We start from the raw sequence: 15,067 nt of genomic DNA, 5'->3' as shown, positions 1-15,067 counted from the left end.
TTGTTAAATTTTGATCTAAGGAAATCAAAGGTTGTGAAGTGCAGACAAGAAGGAGGAACTGAGAACACAACCAGTTCAGCAATCAACTTGAATAAAATTGGAGAATAGTGGTGAAACTCAGCAGTTCTAGTAGTATCTGTGGAGAGAAAAACAGCGTTAATGTTTTGAGTCTTTAGAACTACTGAATGGGGAGTAGGTTCAAAGGGTCAAATGTCCTACTCTTTGTAAATGCTCAATTCTTATGGATATTATCTGGGTCTAATGGAGATACTTTAAATTGTGTTTTTAATTATGTGATGTATCAATATTAAATGCCTTTGGAAGAATTAGCCACCTTGGCTAGTTTCTATCAATCATTATTTCCTGGGGGAGTCGAGAAAACTTGCCTGGAATAAAACTTACCTTGAACTGGGAAATTCTATTAATCAGATGTTTACTAGTTCCAAAGTTACATACTATTATGTATTTGTTTCAGTGTAATGATGAATACCTTTTGTTTTGCAGGTATGTCTTCTCTGAGCAGCCAATTTGCCAAAATTCCAAAGGGATTGAAGCATTTAAACATGTCTAAAACCTCTTTGTCACCTAAAGGTATGATAATTTTATTTACTTGTTCATTGCATTGGAATAAAGGAAAGGTTGTGTTAAGGATCTGACTGCAATGAAAATGAACATCAAGAGAAATGCAGAGGACGCTGCTGATTTGTTAGTGACATCCACTATTGTGATGTCAAAGTAAACGCCATGGAAGCCATTCGGCCCATTGTGTGTATAAATATTTGAGAGACCGGTATAAAACTAAACCCTGTTATCTTCCTCAAAGGTTGATATCTTCCACTATTTCAAACATTTATCCTGTTTTCATTTAGAAAATACAATTTTATGTGTCTCATCAATTTGATGTGATATATTTCATGGCGCAACAGTTGTTCATAAAGCCAAATTCAAAATCATCTCTAGTTTCTGCAGACTAGTGGATTCGAAATCTTGATAGTATCTCACTGAATATGTGCTGTACCTGGGCTACCAAAATGGGGCACACTGATCTAACTATGGCTTAACTGTCGCTTTATGTACATTTATCTTATCTGTAGTCTCTGCCTTATTTATAAAGGCTAAAGTGCTGAGACTTTTTTTTGGTAACTTGACCTATTTGCATTTATACTTTCAATGGATTATGCATCTTCCCTGTATGTTTGTATCTCTTCGTATGCTTCAATATTCCTTTTGAGTATATGCCCTGAATTCTTGTTTTTACTCCTAAACATGGTAAATTGCAGTAACTTGGTTGCATGGATCATGTATATGTCAATTTGATTAACAAATCTAATCTCATTTATTTTCCAAAGACTATCCTATTTCAAGTTATTTCTTGTTTTTGTGTAAAATACTGCAATTTCATTCAGTTTTCTTTTCTGCAATAAGTGTTTTCTGTATCCACAGAAAATTGAGTTTTCATTCAAACTGATCTTTAAGATTTATTGCTTCTCGTAAGTGTATACCTGAATCTCTCCGTTAATAGAATGTAACAGTTGTAATCCAAGAGTTTTCTGTGTTTAAAGTCCTATTTTTCTCATTCTCAGAATGTAGATGAAACTGGCAACGCTACATTTATTGTCCATTCTTGGTTGCCCTCTGAAGGAAAGTATGTTATTGACCTGTTGAAATCCTTGCCGGGATATTGCTTCCATAATGATGATGGACACAGAACTGCAGGAATTTGACCCAGGAATTGTTAGTGAATGGCAATGCATGTTCAACTCATATTGTGCTACTTGGACAAGAGCTTGCAAAATGTGATGTTCCCATGAAGTTGCTGCTCTTGTCTTATGACATAAGGCGTTTGGCCTCCATAGTGAAAGGGCCCGAAAGGGGTTTCTGTGGCAACAGGCAGGATTTGAGGATGATGTGTTGCTTTCCTGGTGCCAGGATCCAGGGCGCCACCGACAGAGTGCAGGGAATCCTCAAGGGCGAAGGTGAAGAGCCAGAGGTGGTGGTGCATGTCGGCACGAATGACGTTGGGAAGAAGAGGAGGAACATGCCACAGCCGGACTTGAGAGACCTCCAGAAAAAGGCTGAAAAGAAGGACTTCGAGGGTGGTTATCCCTGGTTTGCTTCCAGTTCCTTGGATTGGTGAGGGCAGGAACAGGAAGATAATGGACTTGAATGTGTGGCTGAGGAACTGGTGCAGGAAGCAAGGATTTACATTCTTGGATCACTGGGGTATATTTTGGGGTAAGGATAAATTGTACAAGAGGGACGGGTTGCACCTTAATAGGTAGGGTACCAGCATTCTGACAGGCAGGTTTGCCACCTCAACACAGGTGTGTTTAAACTAAGTAAGTGGGGGGAAGGGGACAAACTGGAAATTTAAGAATGAAGTTAAAGGGAAAGTGAGAATAAGAGAAGTTAAGAAAGACACGACAACAGAATCAATGGAGCAGAAGATTCAAGAAGGGATCGTACAGTATGTCCAAGAGAAGTAGCGATTGATAGGAAGGGTGAAGGGAGTAATGAATTAAAAGTATTATATATGAATGCACAAAGCATAAGAAATAAGGTGGCTGAGCTTGAGGCTCAGTTGGAAATTGGCAGGTACAATGTTGTGGGGATAATTGAGACGTAGCTTCAAATGGACAGGGGCTAGGAAATGAATATCCAAGGTTATGCGTGCTATCAAAAGGACAGACTGGGCAGTAGGGGTGGGGTGGCCTTGTTGGTGAGGAATGATATTCAGTCCCTTGCGAGGGGAGACATAGAATCAGGAGATGTAGAGTCAATATGGTAAAGCTGAGTAATTCCAGGGGTAGAAAGACCCTAACGGGAGTTATCTACAGGCCCCCAAACAGTAGTCTGGATGTAGGGTGTAAGTTGAATCAGGGGTTGAAATTGGCATGTCGCAGAGGTATTACCACAGTTGTTATGGGGGATTTCAACATGCAGGTATACTGGGAGAATCAGGATGGTACTGGACCCTAAGAAAGGGAGTTTGTAGAGTACCTCTGAGATGGATTCTTAGAACTGCTTGTACTGGGGCCTACCAGGGAGCAGGCAATTCTGGAGCCGGTGTTGTGCAGTAAACCAGATTTGATCAAGGACCTCTAAGTAAAGGAGCCGTTAGGAGGCAGTGACCATAATATAAGTTTTAATCTGCAATTTGAGAGGGAGAAGGGAGAATCGGAAGTGTCAGTATTGCAGTTGAACAAAGGGAAGTATGGAGCTATGAGGCAGGAGCTGGCCAAAGTTCAGTGGTACAATACCCTAGCAGGGATGGCAGTGGAACAACAATGGCAGGTATTTCTGGATATAATGCAGAAGGTGCAGGATCAGTTCATTCCAAAGAGGAAGAAAGATCCTGAAGGGAGGCAGGGGCAGCCGTGGCTGACGAGGGAAGTTAAGGACTTTATAAAGATAAGAGAAGAAGTATAACATAGCAAAGATTTGGGGAAAGCTGGAGGACTGGGAAACTTCTAAAGAGCAACAGAAGATAACTAAAATGGCAATATGCGGAGAAAAAATGAGGTACGAATGAAAACTGGCCAAAAATGTAAAGGTGGATAGTAAAAGCTTGTTTAGGTATGTGAAAAGAAAAAAAATGGCTAAGACAAAAATTGGGCCGTTGAAGTCAGAAATGGGTGAATTTATTATGGGGAACAAGGAAATGGCAAACAAGTTGAATAGGTACTTTGTGTCTTCCCTAGTGAAGATAGATCCAATCTCCGAGGTGTAATAGTGGCTGAGGACCTAGGGTAATAGATGAACTTAAGGGAATTTGTATTAGGCAGGAAATGATGTTGGATAGACTGTTAGGTCTGAAGGCTAATAAGTCCCCGGGACCTGATGGTCTACACCCCAGGGTACTTAAGGAGGTGGCTCTAGAAATTGTGAATGCATTGGTAATCCTTTTCCAATGTTCTATAGATTCAGGATCAGTTCCTCCAGATTGGAGGGTGGCTAATGTTGTCCCACTTTTCAAGAAAGGAGGGAGAGAGAAAACAGGGAATTATAGACCGGTTAGCCTGATGTCAGTGGTGGGAAGGATGCTGGAGTCAATTATAAAAGATGAAATTACGACTCATTTGGATAGCAGTAATAAGATAGGTCAGAGTCAGCATGGATTTATGAAGGGGAAATCGTGCTTGACTAATCTTCTGGAATTTTTTGAGGATGTAACTATGAAGATGGATAAGGGAGACCCAGTGGATGTAGTGTACCTGGACTTTCAGAAAGCCTTTGATAAAGTCTCACATAGGGGATTAGTGAGCCAAATTAGGGCACATGGTATTGGGGGCAACATACTGACTTGGATTGAAAAATTGGCTGGCTGACAGGAAGCAAAGAGTAGTGATAAACGAGTCCCTTTCGTAATGGCAGGCAGTGACCAGTGGGGTACTGCAAGGTTCAGTGTTCAGACCGCAGCTGTTTACGATATATATTAATGATACATAGATGAAGGCATTAAAAGTAATATTAGCAAATTTTCTGATGACACAACACGGCAGTGTGAAATGTGAGGAGGATGTCATGAGAATACAGGGTGACTTGAACAGGCTAGGTGAGTGGACAGATGCATGGCAGATGCAGTTTAATGTGGATAAATGTGAGGTTATTTACTTTGGACGCCAGAACAGAAAGGCAGATTACTATCTAAATGGAGTCAAGTTAGGTAAAGGGGAAGTACGAGATCTAGGTGTTCTTGTACATCAGTCAATGAAAGCAAGCATGCAGGTACAGCAAGCAGTGAGGAAAGCTAATGGCATGCTGGCCTTCATAACGAAGAATTGAGTGTAGGAACAAAGAGGTCCTTCTGCAGCTGTTCAGGGCCCTGGTGAGACCACACCTGGAGTATTGTGTGCAGTTTTGGTCTTCAAATTTGAGGAAGGACATTCTTGCAATTGAGGGAGTGCAGCGTAGGTTCACGAGGTTAATTCCTGGAATGGCGGGACTATCATATGTTGAAAGATCGGAGTGACTGGGCTTGTATACTCAATTTTAGAAGGATGAGAGGGGATCTGATTGAGACGTATAAGATTATTAAGGGATTGGACACCCTGGAGGCAGGAAGCATGTTTCCGTTGATGGGTGAGTTCAGAACCAGAGGACACAGGTTAAAAATAAGGGGTAGGCCATTTAGAACAGAGGTGAGGAAAAACTTCTTCACCCAGAGAGTGGTGGATGTATGGAATGCTCTGCCCCAGAAGGCAGTGGAGGCCAACTCTCTGGATACTTTCAAGAAAGAGATGGATAGAGCTCTTAAAAATAGTGGAATCAAGGGTTATGAGGACAAGGCAGGAACAGGATACTGATTGTGGATGATCAGCCATGATCATAATAAATGGTGGTGCTGGCTTGAAGGGCCGAATGGCCTACTCCTGCACCTGTTATCTACTGTCTGAAAAGGCTAACTGTGGAACGTTTTTGTATGGCACAACTCATTGACATTTAAGTGAAAGCCAGTCAGTCTGCTTCAGTTTGCAGTTAGACTAAAGTCTAATCATGTGGCATAAGCTATCTTGTAGGAGGTAATTACATCGTGAGATAAGCAATGCTGTTTAGTCTTTACTGTAACATTCTATCTTATGACTATATAATAAGAATGTACCTCTTCTCTTGAATTTTTCATGTGGTTATTCTTCACCACTTGATATGAGTAAGCCTTAGACTAGTACTAGAAGAGGGATTTATGACAGCTTTCTACCTAAGACATGTGTACATCTTTTGTTAAGATGAGCATCTAGCAAAATTCCACCTTTGTAACAAGATACCAGGCATATCTCAAAAGACTTCCAGTCCTGGGCCCAAGTGCAATTGTTGAGATAAATTTGGTGAGTTGCTGCAGTGCATGCTATGTACTACAGCATTTTGTAGATATCAGTGAGGCCACTTTTGGGATATTGCATTCAATTCTGGTCCACCTGCTATGGGAAAGATGTTTGAAACTTGAGAGGTTTCAGAAAAGCTTTAGAAGCACGTTGTCAGGATTGGAGGGTTTAAGCTATGTGGATAGGCTGGGGCCTTTTTTCTCTGAAGCATCGGAGGCTGAGGGGTGACCTTACGGCGGTTTATAAAATGAGAGGCATGGAAAGGGTGAATAGCCAAGGTCCTTTCCCCAGGGTGGGGGATTCCAAAACTAAAGTGCATAGGTTTAAGGTCAGGGAGAAGATTTAAAAGGGACTAGACTGACAACTTTTTCTCACAGAGGGCGCGTGTTTAAAGTGAGCTGCCGGAGGAGGTGGTAGGGGCTGGTACAATTACGACATTTAAAAGATATCTGGATGAGTCCATGAATAGGGAGGGTTTAGAGGGATATGGGCCAAATGCTGGCAAATGGGACTAGATCAGCTTAGGATATCTGGTCATCGTGGACAAGTTGGACCAAAGGGTCCATTTTCATGCTGTACAACTCTAAGTATTGGTCAGTGGGCTGGATATTGAGTTTAGTGATGGGTACCAAACATGTAGATTATTATGTAGTAAGTGAATACAGTTTACAGCCAATTAAGTATTTTTGAATTGTTGCTATTGAGTGCAAACAAAGCTTCCATTTTTAACTGGGATGGTAGGAACTGCCGATGCTAAAGAATCTGAGATAACAAAGTGTAGAGCTGGATGAATGCCGCAGGCTACGCAGCATCAGAGGAGCAGGAAGGCAGACATTTCGGGTCTAGACCCTTGTGCAGAAATGGAAGGGTCTAGACCCAAAGAATCAGTTTCCCTGCTCCTCTGATGCTGCTTGGCCTGCTGTGTTCATCCAGTTTTATACCTTGTGATTCCAATTTTAACTCCTGGTTTAAGTTCTTTACAAAACTTTTAGCTCATTCAAACTCTTACCCTATCCCACATCAAGTCCTGCTCGCACATCACCCGGTACTTTTTGACCCAGAACTCAGTACCTTGCATTTCAAATTCTTATTTTGAACTTAAATCTCGCCATGATCTTGCCCTTTCCTGCAATCCTTTCATACTGCGTTTCTCAAACTTTTAGTATTGAATAGAAGGTAATCCTTCACTCATGAAGATCTGATCATCTAGACTTCTCTCCTTAAATTTAATCTTTTATTCCCTTTTCTCTCTTCCTTTCAGATTATCCCTAAAGCCCACCACTTGGACTTCAATTAATCGCTCCTCTTTATTATTTTCTGTAATCACATCTTTGAGCCGTATCCAGTTGCTTTTGTGTGATGCTGTAAGAATCGCCATGCTACCACTTCAAAAACTGTCTCCTCAACTCTTTTTCCTTCTCTTTGACCAGGCTTGTAGTTGGCCATTATTGGATTTCCTTCTTTTGACTTTGATGACCAACTTTATTTTTCTCTCATGCGCCTCAGAAGTAGCTTAGAAAACTATTTTACATGAAATTATACGGATGCAAGCTATGTTGTTTTGAAAGAATAAGTGGCCTGAACTTGTGTGAGGGAAAAGGAGCTCAATTTGGGCTGTTAACTTAAAGCGTCTTGTATTGATTATTAAAGCTTACTCCGTTTGTTTAGGAGTATTTTTTCCTTGGTTATTGAAGGATTAATTTCATGAATAGCACTCCAGTCAAGGCTAAGCAGGATTATATTGCAGTGGAAAATGCCCACATTAAATGATAACTGATGGCACAATAATGTGTTTGCAAATGATTCTACATCAAGATATAAATGAGGTCTAAATGTGTTGTTAGAACCGATTTGGTATATCGGTTTCAAGTTAGATTCTACCTTGAATTTTTAAATTTGAGTTCCCAATGGTAGTGAGCATTTCTTTAAAACATTTTGCCCATTGATCAAATAGGACGTGTCACAATATCAACTCAATCTTCAAAATGCGAAACATCAGTTTTCCTGTTCTTCTGATGCTGCCTAGTCTGTTGTATTCCTCCAGCTCCGCACTTTGTTATTACTGTCTATACCAGTGTGTTTGAAACACCCACATCATTAGTTCAGGTAGTGTGTTCACTAAGAACTGATTAATCAGACAGTAGTAGAGTTTCTGCCATGAAACTACTAATAATAAACTCCACATTATATTTTGGATTTTGTTTCCAGCTTTCTTCTAAAGTTGTTTTCATATTGCATCAAGTCCTAGTTCAGTATCCTTGACTCCTGTAATTAGGCTGCAATCCAAAAATTAAGTTGATAGTGTTCGCAGTCAGGCAGACCCTGTTGTCTTGGCCTTTTGTTCTGTGTGAATTTGCACAAGTTTACTTTTGGTTAAAAACCTATGGAGAAGAACCATGGATGTGAATCCAGCACCGTGTGCATCATATACAAACTGTTTTATGAAACAAAGAATAATGGCAAAATTCAGACTAGTCAAAGCATAATGCTGCCTAGCCAGTGACACACACATCCCACTAATGAATTAAAAAAAATGACATGAGCTTGGTGACTTCACCAAGCTCTTGAAGGAGAACGTTGTTGTAGGAGGAAAAACAGTGAGTGTTGTGTACTGAACACTAACAGCATCCAGTTGTTATGCTGGAGTGTTTACTCTTCAGAAATTGCAGGGTTGAGATCATGAGGAAAAGTACATATTTAATTTGTCAAACCTAACACACAATACCACTTTAAATTAGGATGCTGCATAATTTAATTAGTGCATAAATATGATGTGCATAGAAATATTGGGCAGTTGTTTATGCCTCTTACACTGGCATGTAAACGTTTTACAAATTTTAAGTAGGTAAATATGTGGTACTTAATTTAAGTTCTTGGCCAATGAACCACTTCACTGATTACTATGATTTATTCTGATTTTGTTTTGAAAGGTCTGGAACATGTACAAATACCTTTATACATTTTATGGATGACTATTAATAATTCCAATGAGAATAGAAATTTAAAATTAGATAGCACCTTTAGTGTAAACGGGTCTGAAAGTGTCAGAAATTAAGCAATGCAAGTGGACAAATTGACAAAGAAAGGGAGATTGGCAAAGATTTAAGAGATGATCAAGGAGTATGCCTGGAATACTGAATATGACTTTGAACTTGGCATAGAAACATTGGCACACTCAAGCACTTATCAACTTGACATGCTGATGCTGATTGCAGAGTTGTCTCGGCAGCCAAGAAAAATCCCACAATACTGTAGAAATGAGATTTGCATGAAAATGTGAAGCGTATATTTAAGTCATGAAAAATTTAATCTTGAAATGTTTCCTTATCTAGCAATAATTTGATAACGGTTTGATTTAAATTGTATTACATTGTGACAAATCTAATGCAAACACTGTATGTGTGTAACTTGTATATTTTGGTCATGTGTGATTTGAATTATGAGGGTATGAAAATAATTTCAGAATTTGCTGCCTTGTCCTGTTCCCAACTAAGGATCTTTAGTGATCACTCAAGGGTCTATCCCTGCTTGGGTTGCAATTCTTTCCATTCCAGATAGGCATATACATTCTCATCTTATCCAACTGGGTAAACCAGTGCAGCCTGGCTTGAGGTAGTGGGTCTGGTCCTTATTCTGCACTAATGTGTGTCTAATCGAGACCAGCACCCCCCCCCCCCCCCCCCCCCCAAAAGCCAGGTTCTGCCCTTCCCTCCCTGAGTAACAATTGCCCCATGAAACCCTCCCAACAACATTTTTTTCTATAGGTAATTATCCATCCTGGTAGTCCAGGAATATTGTATTAGAAGAAACTACAGCCTCTGATTAGGTGGGACTTCTTGTCCCAGGTCTGTCTTCTAGTAGAAAGCCCTGCAGCACCAGTCAGCTGCTTGATTACCATAAGCCCTGTGGCTCTCCCATTTTGGGACTTCAGTCTTGGTGAGGTGTTCTAGGTAACTTGAGTCTGACAATTTGCTTACAGAAACAAGGTTGCTGGAAAAGCTCAGCAGGTCTGGCAGCATCAGTGGAGGAGAAAACAGTGAACATTTCGGGTCCCTGGACCCGAAACATTAACTCCGTTTTCTCCTCCCCAGATGTTGCCAGACCTGAGCTTTCCCGGCAACTTTGTTTTTGTTCCTGATTTACAGCATCCACAGTTCTTTTGGTTTTTATTTAGAGAATTTGCTTAACTGTTTACTTTGTGTGCTCTGCGTTCATTATAGGAGTGAACAGCCTTGCCCAATCATTGAGTGCCAACCAACAAATTCCTAACTTGCTCACGCATCTTGACCTCTCAGGGAACTTCCTCCGAGGAGATGACCTATCGGTATGTTGGGGTTTCTGTTAATTCACTGGTTACGTGTATTTTTGACAAAGCCAATTTTGAGAAAATGATGGCAAGCATTCTTCTTAAAACATTGCAGTTCTTGTTGTGAAGGTACCCGTACGATATTGCGAGGTAGGAAGTTCCAGGAAGGATTGTTGGTATAAGTTAGAAAGCAGAATGGTTGGAGGAGAACACAGAGGTAATCTTCTTCTCATGCACCACAGGTGCTGGATGTTGCAGAGGATGAGAGACATTTTTTCCTCTTCTTAGCTATACTGTGATAATTTTTTCAGTATCAGTGTGTTGATTTAAGTCAAGGACTTACATTGCTTGTTTTTATCATTATTATGCAATATATTCCTATATTACGCACCTTAATTGAAATGAAATGGTGTCGGGAAGAGCTTGTGCATTAATACAAACACGATTATGTGCAATGCTGATAAGCTGCAGGGACTTTTTGTAACCTTCCCTAAAGGACACTAGAGTGACAAGATTTTCGATGGCTGAGAGACTACAGTGTAGGTGGTTAAGTAATAATTTAATGAAACAATGATTAAAATAAACTCATGATTACAGAGGGGCCCAGGGAACTCGTTAATTTGACATGAAGTATATAAAGTTTGATTTCTTCCACAAGTGTAGCAAAGCATCAAGCTATGTACTTGCATGTTATGTGGTAATTCAAGGGCTATTAAAAATGTCAATGTTTCAGCAAACATTTCAGAGCAAGGGTGAATAGCAGCCGTAAATACTAACACTCATGTAAAACGTTGCATGTTAGATGTTGCTTATTTGTTGCTTAGATGGATTTTCCCAAGTGTATTGAACTTAATTGTTGTGAGGATTGCAACATTTATTGGTATCAGTTGATTTTATATTTTAAATAATTTGTTCTCATTTGATATCTTTGAAAACTGAGCGCAGGAGTTAGGAACTGTAAGAGGCCATTTGGATCCTTGAACCTGCTGTATCATTTAACATTGCCATGGCAAAATTTGATTGTGGCCTAAACCCATTTTGCTTCATATCCCCTATAATCTTTGACTCACTTGTTAGTCAAGAATTTATCTGAAATAAATACACAGAGGTTGGTATGCCATCACCAAGTCAGCCTTTATTTATATGTGCATAGTACTTGACGCTGGTCCAGCTTCATCAGAGCCAGGTCTGAGTGAACAGAACCTCTGACACTCCAGTTTATATCTGTCCGCCAGGACTCGCTGATTGGACTAGATTAACGATCTCCAGCAAGGGAACTCATATTCTGAGGTCTATCTGACTGAACTTGTTACCATCAACACACAATTTGTCTCTGTCTTAAAAGTATTCAATGACCCTGCCTCCGCCCTATGTTTCCTCAAAAATTTTCAGCTGCTCTATGGGCCTCCGAAATCCATGCACAGCAATGACCTTTCAAACCAGAAGTCAGTATGTGTGCTGAACAACTTGCAGATTTGAGAGCACGTTGGCTCCGCTGCTCTCTGGAAGTGAAATCCACAGATTTGCCAGTCGCTGAGAAAAACATCTTTACCTCTGTCTTAAATGGGAGACCCCTTATTTTTAAATTGTCTTCTAGTTCATGTTTCTCCTACAAGGGAAAACATCCTTTTGGTATCCATCTTGTCAAGTACCCTCAGGATCTTTGATGTTTGAATGTAATCACTTCTGATCAATACAGACATAACCTGTCCAACTGTTTCTCATTTCAGGAATGCTTCAAAAAGTAGTGCTCACATGGAAATAAGAAAATTAGTGTAGATTCTCAGAGGAGTTATTAAAACTATATGGTTAAATATGCAGATTTTGAAGATGATGTTTCAGAAGGGTGCAGTGGGGAATAATGTTTTAGGAAGAACGCTGAAAAGGCTCCACATTTCTAGGCAGTGCAATCCGGAACATTTTCTCACCTTGCATTTGTTTCTTCTAGAAAATCTTTTAGAACAGTTCTCTCTCTTGTTCTCAATATTTGTATGAAGGGACCGGTTCCTCCCTCTTTTTCCTGTAATCAGGCCCCTCATAATATTGGACATTTCTATGATTTCTCTTATCATTGTCTTCTCTCAAAAGAGAACAGTACCCCCAATTTATCTGAATTTTCTTCATAACAGGGAGCATTCATGTGAATATCCTCTGTGCTGTCTCCATTATATCCTTTCTGTGGTATGCTTTTCAGAACTGTACACAATACTGCAGCTGAGGTCCAATCAATGTTTTAAATAAATTCATCATAATCAACCTGCTGTTGCAATCGATGCTTCTATTTATGAAACTAGATACTATATCCTTTAATAACAGCTTTCTGTACATGTCCTGCCACATTTAGTGACTTCTGTATGTACACTTGCGGTAATTTCTCCTCTTAATCTAAATATTGGATTCCAGTATTATTCTGAGAGATCTACACTCCCTCCATCCAAGGTCAATATCTCCTTCCGAAGGCATGATGATGAATGTTTACCACATGTATGGTTTGACTATCCCCAATTTTACAGTGGGAAGTCTGCCTGGCAGAAAGCTCACTAAATCTCTCCATTGACTCTGTCTACCGTCAACATGCTTTTTAAACCTATCTATCTGACCACTATGGTGGTCATTTCTCCATTATCCCCTTCTATTCCTTTTCAACTCTCTGCCTGAAATGAGGTCTGTTGTTGAGAGCTGCAAGCCTCCACCATGGGTAGGACAAGGAGGCAAGTACCGAATCCATGCTAACTGGCACTGGAATCCAATCCAGTGCTGTTGATTCTGTCTGAACCATTTTGGCCATCCAGCCAATATCCCCCTCAATGAAAACATTGCTGGGTGCAGAGTAGAACTGTGAGCCAATTATTGCACATATAGGTCTATGGTTGAGGGTGGGAGCACAATCATAAGCACCCACGTGTGGGTCCCTGAGCACATGTGGGGAATGGGAGTGTGGGCAAGGTAAGTGAAGGAACTGTGGTTGAGTATTGCTTGTCTGTGTGTGGGAGATCTGCGTACATGTGCATATGACTGTTCTACTGGAGTTTGTGTTCAGTGCTACTGAACGAATACAGACTGGGTTCTGATATTAAAGGATGCAGGAATTCAAGGTGCATCTTTGTGACTGACAGGATTGGCCCTAACTCTCTGGTTCTGTGATTCACTAGCAAGCTGATCATTTCATTTTTGATTGTGCTTCGTGTTTGAAAAAGAGAGCATTAGCATTTAGTTGTCACTTTAAACCACCAACGCAGTACCAGATTGGTATGGGTTTTCCCCCACTCCCCCACCATCCTCGGGAAAACACCCATGTTATTCACTTTATCTATGCCCAATCCTTCCAGAAAATTTAGTAGGAATTGCCTTTGCAGAGTCAAGCTCCTGAGGCGCAGACCAGGCAATGCTGAGCACAGAGATAACCACATGGCACGAACAATTATTTGGAGATGAAGGTTTGTCACGAACATCAACCCATCCTCACTGAAGAATCCCAATTGTCATAATGGGCCAGATATTTCAGGGGTTGAGGAAAACAGGATTTTGGCCCTATTCTGGTTTCTGAAATGTTAAATCCTTCTACAAACACCATTCCTGTATACTTACCTCTCTGAGAGGAGGCTGTGACAGGCTGAGTATGAGAAGATGTAATGCGGTATGAGGAGAGTGAGGATGCACGCTTGGGCCAGTTTAGAAAGTCTCCCTTTCTTCTTGGGGACATCATCGTTCTTCACTCAACCTCTCTCTATACCTGCTCAACATCACTCTCTCTCCCCCCCCCACCCCCAAGCATCCTTTATCACTCTTGATACTTACCATACCTCTCACACTCCCCATAACACATTGATTGATCCCCATGTATCAGTCTTTGCCATTCACTCAGTTTCCACTATGAGCAGGGCCCAGGGTGTGGGTGAAGTGGATGTTCAAACAAACTTCTAACAACCTATTAGGGCTGTCATACAAATACATTTCACAAACTAAAAATGTGATTTTTGTTTTAGTGGAGATAATGGACTGAGATGGTCTATAATTCACTGGCTTACGTTTTCTGTCGTCCTTTTATTCATTCATGGATTGTGGGATTCACTGGCTGGGCCAGCATTGATTGCCCATCTCTTTCTGCCCTTAACAAAGTGGTAGCGAACCATCTTCTTGAACCGCTGTAGTTCATTTGGCATAGAAGCATTCGCAGTGTTGCTAGGGAGGGACTGACACTGAAGTGATATATTTCCAATTCAGAATGGTGAGGTGGCTTGGAGGAAAACTTGTAGATGACTGTATGTATCTGTTACCCTTGGCTTGGTAGTGGGAATTCGTGTTGGCTAGGCTTGTCCATTCTGACATACTTCCAAACAGACAGTCTGTAGAGACCACAGCACTAATTGACTATAGTTTTTGTCAGTGTACATATGTGTCCTCCTTATCTTGCATGCAGGTGCCCTTTTAACAGAGCTATGGATGCCCAGAAAACAATTACCAAGTGGCCAGTAGGGCATGCAAGAGGTCCACTGGTTTATTGTCATCGTCTGTCTGATGAACATGTTTATGCCTACAGACATTGTTGGCTTAGCAATTTGTGGCACTGATGGAATTAATGTACTTTTGGATCTAGACTTGTTCACTTTGTCCCATCAAGCGATGACAGGAATAAGTCAGACAGTGAAGATGAAGTTATTCAGAATGTTCTTCTACCTAGTATGGATTGTCATGAGCCACCTCAGAACAAAGAACAGTACAGCACGGTACAGGCCCTTTAGCCCATGATGTGCCAAGCTATTATCCTACTCCAAGATTAAACTACCCTGCATTCCCTACATTTTACTATCATCCATTTGCCTATCCAAGAGTCACTTAAATATCCTTAATGTATATGACTCCAGTACCACTGCCAGCAGTGCATTCCAAGTGCCCACATCACTAAATGAGCGCAATGAGGATTCAAGCTTGTAAACTC

At 40.7% G+C, this 15,067-nt stretch overlaps 1 protein-coding gene across 7 annotated transcripts in view; it reads left to right on the top strand.

Annotated features, from left to right (window-relative positions):
* The window catches only part of LOC125463953 (F-actin-uncapping protein LRRC16A-like), a 397,615-nt gene that overhangs the window by 193,243 nt on the left and 189,305 nt on the right, over positions 1-15,067 (top strand). For all 7 annotated transcript variants that reach the window (XM_059653386.1, XM_059653380.1, XM_059653379.1 and 4 more), the window contains exons 12-13: positions 505-591; positions 10,043-10,146. In XM_059653386.1, coding sequence (XP_059509369.1) covers positions 505-591; positions 10,043-10,146 — 191 coding nt within the window. The remainder of the gene's footprint in view (positions 1-504; positions 592-10,042; positions 10,147-15,067) is intronic.

Source organism: Stegostoma tigrinum, chromosome 2 (assembly GCF_030684315.1).
Source record: "Stegostoma tigrinum isolate sSteTig4 chromosome 2, sSteTig4.hap1, whole genome shotgun sequence".
NCBI classification, from domain to species: domain Eukaryota; kingdom Metazoa; phylum Chordata; class Chondrichthyes; order Orectolobiformes; family Stegostomatidae; genus Stegostoma; species Stegostoma tigrinum.
This window is presented reverse-complemented; position numbering and strand designations above follow the sequence as displayed.